Source organism: Desmodus rotundus, chromosome 11 (assembly GCF_022682495.2).
Source record: "Desmodus rotundus isolate HL8 chromosome 11, HLdesRot8A.1, whole genome shotgun sequence".
Classification (NCBI taxonomy): Eukaryota; Metazoa; Chordata; class Mammalia; order Chiroptera; family Phyllostomidae; genus Desmodus; species Desmodus rotundus.
In genome coordinates this window covers 80081777-80089716 of record NC_071397.1, presented here as the reverse complement: position 1 = coordinate 80089716, position 7940 = coordinate 80081777, and the positions used below count along the sequence as shown (strand labels likewise).

Sequence of the window (7940 nt, the reverse complement as noted above, 5' to 3'; positions counted from 1 at the left end):
ACACTTTCAGGTCGCGTCTAACACGGACAGCTCACCACCCACCACTTAATAGAAGTTAACTGATATTTGCATGGATCCCTTCCTTTAGAAATCAATTGCACAAATATAATCTCTGTTGAGCCTCACTAACACTTTGTGAGGCAAAGAAGGAAAAGTATCATCATCACCATCAGCATTATCACCTTTATCCCCATTTGCAGAGATGAGAAAATGAAGGATCCAGTCCCTTTCAGGAAAAAGCTGGACGGAGAACTAGGGTTTAACCCACGTGTTGCATATTCATAACCTCATGACTCAGGCTTAAAGCAAAGGTTTCTAATTATAGGTAGGAAGCACCCGGACTTTTTAACACAATCCATGTGCAGTTTAGGGTCATCAGAGAATGAGTGGGAAGTTTTTTCTCTATGTGGCCGCCTGCATTGAATGCTCAGAATTTTGAGCTTTGGTTTTTTTTGTTTTTTGTTTTTTTAAGAGAAACAAAACACGTGAGTGGGAACTTAGAAAATACGCTGAACGGAAACACACACAAAACTGAGTCTCGCTGGGACTCATCTCTGACTTGAAGTCTGGGTGGGTGGAGGTGAGGTCAGTGTCCTCTGGCAGGAGTGAGGGAAGGAGCACAGGAATTTGGGGAATAAGGAGGTGGCCAGAGCTTGAAATGCGCTCTTGAAGGTCAAGTGTGGGGTGGGGGGGAGTGGTAGGATAGAATGACACCCCGAGAAGTCCTCAGAGGTGCCTCTGACAAGCAAGTGGATGAGGAATCACCCAGTTCCCAGCCCTTGGAGCATGAATCGCACTCGGTAAGGTGGTAACGGAGCACGGGCAGAGAACCCCCTGGGCGCGACGGTTCCCTTTTCTCGACAAGCTCCTTCTTTGAGGGCCAAGCTGAGGAAGGGCTCCCCCTCTAAGCCGCCTTTGGGGTGAGTAGAAGGTAAGTGCGGGAAGGGAAGCGGAGGAGCTCCTACTCCAGATACCAAACTGAATCGAGAAAAAGAAAAAAAAAATCGAAAAGAAAGAGCAAACGAAGCGGAAGTTTCAAGGCCCTCTGCGAGGAATAACAGTATAAATAACCGAAGACGTCTTGTAAACACTGCGGTCATAACCCCGAACATTAAACAGCCCCGGTGGCATCTGGCTCATCGGCCGCCGCGGGCTGCGCTGGGGCAGCAAGGGAACCAGGTCCCAGGCTCCTCGGCCTCGCCTCTCTGTTTATCTCAACTTAATCTTCCCCAACGAGCTGTTCCGCAGCCTGGAAGATGTTTAAATTAAAACCCAGTCCGCCGGAAGTCGTGGCGGGGAGCCGTAGGCACTGGTTAACCTTAACCGAAAGGCAGGCAGGCAGGCGCTGTTGTTAAAATGAATTAGTTATTAATAAGAAATACATAATGTTTGTTGCAGCACTTTGAAAATCGGCAGATACTTCCTAAGGATTACGGAATTTATATTTTTCATAGTCCCACTATTTCTTTATTGTTCTGTATCTGTGGGTGACATCCCCTCCTAGGGAAAGTTATAAAACACGAAGTTCACCTTCCTGCTCAGGTTAGCAGTTATGCTGTGGAATACACGAAACTCAGACTTTCCTTTTCTGATGTGCTTGTCTCTTGAACTGTGCAACTATTAATAACTTCAATCCTGCCCTTTCTCTGTTTACAATCACATTATTTCTAACTGTGTTAAAAGTAACCTGGAAACCTGAGAGACCAGAGGTTTTGGGTTTTTTCGTTTGAGTGCACGATGTCGCCTGTACCTTCACAGTGCAAATCCTGTTTCATCCTCTTCTATCTCTAGAAGTTTGGATTGAGGTTCAAAAGAACAATTTTTATTATCAAACTTCCCCACAGTTCTCTGCTTTTCTATTCCAAATATTTTTTTTTTTAAATCACACCAATGTCAGGGCTTTTAGCAATATAAAGAAAGATTTATTTTTGAAAGTAGCAAAACTTGCTTGAAAAAATATATATCTTTAAGTGAATTACTTTATAAATGTGACTGTTAAAGTCAGCTATTCTATGATCTACACTTTACAACATACTGTACAAGAGATACACATTGATAGACTCTTATTATCTAGTCATATATTTATAATTACATATTGCACTTGGACCAGCAAGGCTCGCAGAGTCATTCACGGTACAAATTAATAAAGTTAAATAGATGGGAGTCTTTGTAAGTACGATTGATCTCCTCGGGTTTGGAAACGAATCTCCTCGTCGCTGTAAAGTGTTCTCGCAGGGTGGGACAGAGAGAGGAGCTTTGCAGGGGGAGCAGAGACAGAGAGCAGGGAGGGCAGGGGTCGCCTTCCCGGGGCCCGTTTTCCCGGGGAGCTCGCCTTTCCCAGACTCGCACCTCCAAGGTCAGGACGCTGTGGTTCCACACAAGCGGCTCGCGGTCACCACTTCTTTTAGGTCACTCTCTGGTTTCCCGGCCACCATGAAGGGCCACGTCTGCAGGAGAGAAAAGGGCGGAAGAGGTAAGTGGCCATGGAGAAGGAGTGGGGTGGGTTTCCAGACTGCCGAAAGGAGAGGGCGCCATGGGGGCAGACAGTGAATCCGACTGACGGTTATCTCTGCGATTTGCTCGGAGTCCCAGCGAGCCTCGTGGCTGGATAAAGCAAAAAGCGGCACAGGCGCCCAGGCACAGCCCCGGGTGGTAGAGCAAGAGGAGACCACTTCCAGGGGGCGAAGTGAGACCCAAGAGAGTAGGCCCTTCGGAAAGCCCGAAGTGGCTCGCGCCCTGGCATAACCGGAGGCAGATGCCAACGTGAGACTGAGCAGGGGAACCCAGAAGGACCTCTCGCCGACTGGGCACCGGGTTTGAGTGAGGCCGTTGTCAGCTTCCCCGGACCCCCAGCTCTTATCTCCATCTATCCCCCCCTGCCGACTTTGTTTCCTCCTTCACACAGGTCGGCGTTGACAAACCTTGTTTCTAAGTCAATTGCTGTCTCTTAAGGGAAAAGAGAATACCAATGAAAGAATAGACATGCGTGTTTATTTTAAGATCGTCTTCCTACTGGGCTGAACAAGCGTAACCTTCTCTTCCCTTCTCCGTGATGTTGTATAATAAAGCCCACTTAAGTTTCTTGTTCAAAGATGAAGGCAGCAGCAAGCTGTAAATGAAGGCGGTACTTTCCTTTGACTTCCAGATTTTAAACAGCTATATACTCATCTGATTAAAAAAATAAACTTTTAATTGGAGGGGAAAACAGTTTTTGAGGCAAGATGTGGTTTTGCTCCTCCTGGATCCAACTCAGTGAGAAGACAGTTCAAGCCTCTGTCATTAGTGCCGGCAGATAAGGTGACTCTTAGGAGGAAAACCTCCTATTCCTATCATGTATAAACAGAGGTGCTAGAAGGTCGTTGCATTTCTTTAGAGCCTGTAAGTTTTAACATCAAATCAAATGGAAGGAATCAGATACATTTCTTAAACAGTAAAATGCATTTGACGAAAATATTAGGCTCCTTGAGCATTGGTGTTTAAGGTGCAGAATAAAGTGTTCTTAAATTTTGAACAAAAGTGACCTTTTTAATGTTACGTATTACACCAATACTCGTGAGAGTGTGCTGATGATGCTGATATTGGCCAGAACTTCTGGGATTTAAAAATGTAAATACACCTATGGGAGAAGCACAGCGTATTTAAGTAGTTGGGGACTTACTTGACAATTATAGAGATGATGTTCCCACACCTAATGGTCCTACACATGCTTGAGAAAGAAACAAGAGCTGGGTGGTTTTACTTACAAGAATTAGAGGGGAAAATCGAGTTCCACTCTTTAGCTAAAAGAAGAATAAAGGGATTAATAACAAGCCTTCTTGGCGCGCAGCATCGTGTCGGCTGTTCCCTTCCCGCACCAGTCCCTCCACTCCAGCCCTCGTGGCTCGGGTACAAGGGATCCTCCTCTTTGCCAGCTCAGTACGCTTGCAAGCTCCTAAATGGGCTGCCACGTCTAACAATCTCATAAATCACCCCTGCTCTGGCGGCTGGTGAGGCAGCGAGCGAGGGCCGTGCGAGGATCTCCGGCAACGGTCCCTAGAGGCGCTGGGCCGGTGGCGGCAGGGGTGCGGAAGCCCAGCCGGGAGCGCACGCTCCCGGACCGCGTGGGGCGGAGGACTTACCAGGTTGACCGGGTGGATGTAACCGTTCTCGTATTTGTCGTTGGCCAGGATCTGCCTCAGGTGGGCGATGTAGCTGGACGCCAGCCTGAGCGTGTCCAGCTTGGAGAGCTTGGTGTCCGGGGGCACCCAGGGCAGGGTGGTCTTGAGCCTGGAGAAGGCCTTGCTCAGCACCCGCATCCGGGCCCGCTCGCGCGCGTTGGCTGCGTTGCGCTGGACCTGCTTCCCCTCCTGGCTGACCCCGCTCAGGGGGCTTTTCTTGGTGGGCGCCTTCCTCCTCTTGCCTAGGCCGCCGCGGCCCTTCTGGGGAGACCCAGTCTCGCAGTTGGAGCTCTCCTCGGTGCTCTCGTTGGAAGTCACAAACTCCTTGTTCGAGTCCATTTTCATCCCGTCGCAGTCCAGCATCTCCACTTCTTGGAGGTCCTCCACGTCGCTGAGGGAGCCGGTGGACATGTTTGCGGGAGAGGATGAAAGGGGCAGAGGGAAGGGAGAGAGGAGAAGCGACCCGGAGAGCAATGGGCCCCCCTAGTGTGCAGTGTGGAGCAGCCACCTCGTGTGGGGAGCTGGAGTTGGGGTTCTGGTTGGGTCTCACACCCCCTTCCCCTTCGCAGGGCTGTGAGAAGGAACCTCCACGGCTTCTTTGGGAAGGAAACCCACGCTCTGTTTCCCCACCCCCGGAGTCGTGGCCGTAGAGGAGTGTGAGAGAGCGCTGAGGAATTTGGTGGACACTAGGAATTTATCTGGGGAATAGAGAGGCGGATCCTTGCAGCCCAGGGGAGGGGCCTGCCGAGCCCCAGCCACGCTCCTAGACCCCTTTCACAACCGGAGGGAAGCTCTTCCTCACAGGCCCTGGTTTCCAACTTGTACTGTAAGTCAGTTCAGTCGCGACGCTTAAATACCCGTCACCTTCTTCCACCTCAGGAGGGGCCAAGGGGGAGCAGGACCCAGCTACAGCCCCTCTCCAGCTCTCATTGCCCATCGCCCATCTCCTAAGGTCTGCTTTCCCTCTTAGGAGGTCATAGATGGTTGTATGTAGCGAACTTTAGAAAAACGATCAGATCTTTTGTTCTTTCTGGGACTTCCACCCACAAACCATCCCCTGTTGCCTCCTTCCCTTCAAGGAAACACCAATTAAAATCCAGGCAGAAGCCTTGGCTGGGTAGCTCAGTTGGTTAGAGCATTATCCAGATACACCAACGTTGGGGATCCATCTCCTGTCAGGGCACATGTAAGAGTCAACTAATGAATGCATAAAATAAGTGGAACAGCAAATGGATGCTCTCTCTCTCTCTCTCTCTCTCTCTCTCTCTCACACACACACACACACACACACACACACACACATGCGCGCGCAAACAAATAAAATTCAGGCAGAGATGAACTATCTCTTGCTAACACCCTATGAGACTACAGTCTTACCAAGATCTCTTCCTGCCTTAACTGGGTAAAATCAAGAAAACAAGCGCTTCATAGAATCTTTAGGGTGCTGTCAGAGAAAGTGCTAAGAGATTCACCTTCACCGGGTCACTTTGAAGATAGGAGGAACCTGCCTGTGTGTACACAAACACATCCCCACTGCATACCCACACACAACCACACACATAGTGGGAGCAGGGGAAATGAGGCAGGGTAACATGAGTGTGTGGAAAGTATGTTGTAAGGTGATAATCTTTTTCTTAATGGAATTAAAACTGTTTTCTAAATGTCTTTCTACAAATGCATTTAATATTGTCTTAAGAATCTTAGTTGCTCTCAGATGTCACCCGGCCTGGGACTTCTTGTTTTCTCCCTCCCAGTAGCTACTGCTTTTTCCTTCTCCTTACATCCTCTCTGCCTACCAGGGTTCCTCACATGAAGCTGACGTTCCAAAACACCAAACAGCATTATCCATTTGGGAAAGGTTCTTTTCCATTTCTGACTACAGCTTGGGCCATCTTTCCCAGAGAATAAGACAATCAGCAAAGGGAACCAGAAACCAAGGCATGGCATGAAATTGATGAGATGAAATTGGAGAGACTGAACGTGGGAAACTTGTAGTAGGTTGGTTTTTTTGTTTTTTGGGGGTTTTGGGGGTTTTTTGCCTGGTTTTCTTTCCGTACAATTAGGCACTGAAGAAGAGGGGCTGAAGCAAAGTGTAAGAGTGGCATCTGAGCCTTTGTCTGGGAGTCTGCACCCCTCTCTTACATTAAGATATCATATCTCTAATCCTGGGCTCAGCTGGGAATTCACTAACCTCTAACGTTTTGTTTTGTTAGCAGGGTCTTGTTTGCTTTCCCCCTATGCTGTAAACTAAACAGATTGTCAGCAAATCAGTCTTTATTAATGAATTAGTGAACCCCCCTCCCTCACCACCATAATATCTTTGCCCAGGATTCAAAATTTGTTAATCACCAGTATAGAGATTTATGGGCTCTCTTCTTTTCTGTTGTTTGTGCAGGTGGAGATTTAAATGACCAAATCCACCACAAAGATTTATTGCGAGAGTGATTGATGTTATAAACCAGGAAAAAGACTCTTCCCACAGCAGAGATGACAGAAATATCAAGTTGAAGTTGCCTTTGTCCTCGTGCACAAACGACCCAGTACTAGAACGCAGAAAGCACAATCATTTAATTTGAGATCCAAGACAGCGTTAAGCAAACACCCAGCAGGCCTGCTACACTTTCCCCTACTGAGTCCCAAACTAGTTTTCTTTGATTTTCCCTCCCTTGTCTCAGTCTTGGTAAAACATGAAAGTTAAAGTTATTTTTAGACTAAAGGATATATGTGAAATGGGCTTTGGCCAATACTTTGTGAAACTTGTGCGTGTGTAGCTACTGAGATATATGCAAAATAACCATAGATAATTTATTTATTTGGGCTCTGGAATGGGATGATTAAGAATCAGAACGATGGCCTTGCCATACATACACCAGGCCATTAAGTTGTAAAGATTTTGCTTCTTGGAGCCACTCTTCTTTGGGGAAAGGAAGAAGGTGTGTTTCTTGCTACACTTTAGTTGGTAGGCTCGTCAGGCTGTTTGGGGGATAGCAGCAGTCGAAGCAACACATACCACTGAATAGATTGCTAATGTCTATTTTTTCCCAAGTTCTGCAACTTAAAAATAACAATTTCTGGAAGTAGGCAAAACTAGTTTCATGCCACACACTGATTTTTGTGCCTAACAATTATTATTTTTTTTTTTAGATAAGCAAGAATTAAATATACTTATCCTGCAGTGATACATTTGGGATGAAAAGGGTAAATGAGTTGATAATGAACTTTGGGATATTTGTAAAAACGTCCTAAGGGATGACTGCCAGTTTGGGAGCAAGATGTGAAGAAAGCTATTATTTAGATATCTTGAGAAGTCTTGAAGAAAGTAGATTAATATGAATAATACTTTTTTTTCTCCTGACATTTTGTGCCTATTCCGGCTAATAAACACTAAGGGACAAATGGGAGAGGGAATGACTTATTGCCGGAGTCTACTAAGAAAATCAGGGAAGCTGTAACTAAAGCTGTGCCAAATTCTCCCAAAATATAAACTATATTCTGTGAGAAGAGAAGCACTTTGGAGAAACTGTATTAACTCTTTCAATAACAAGAAAACTACTTTGAACATTACTGTCCCAAAGCACCAGATAGAAAACCAGTGGTTTGAAAGCCTGCAGTAGATATTGGAAGTTCTTACCTTTCTTTTGAGAGAGTGTTTGTGCCCCAGAGACATCTGGCCGGTTTGTTGCACACTTTTAACAATTTGTTTTTCAAGAAAGGCTATCTCTGCAAGATTTCAGTGCAGAGGCAAATTTATCTCCAACGGTTATAAAATTAAGATTAAGCATG

At 46.5% G+C, this 7940-nt stretch overlaps 1 protein-coding gene across 1 annotated transcript; it reads right to left on the bottom strand.

Moving 5' to 3' along the window:
* Nucleotides 1–1886: 1886 nt before the first annotated feature.
* TCF21 (transcription factor 21) lies at nucleotides 1887–4843 on the bottom strand. Its single transcript, XM_024552186.3, has 2 exons — nucleotides 4119–4843; nucleotides 1887–2447 (listed from the first exon to the last, which is right to left on the bottom strand). The coding sequence occupies exons 1-2, from the start codon at nucleotides 4566–4568 to the stop codon at nucleotides 2358–2360; spliced, it is 540 nt and encodes a 179-aa protein (XP_024407954.1). The 5' UTR covers nucleotides 4569–4843; the 3' UTR covers nucleotides 1887–2357.
* Nucleotides 4844–7940: the final 3097 nt, after the last annotated feature.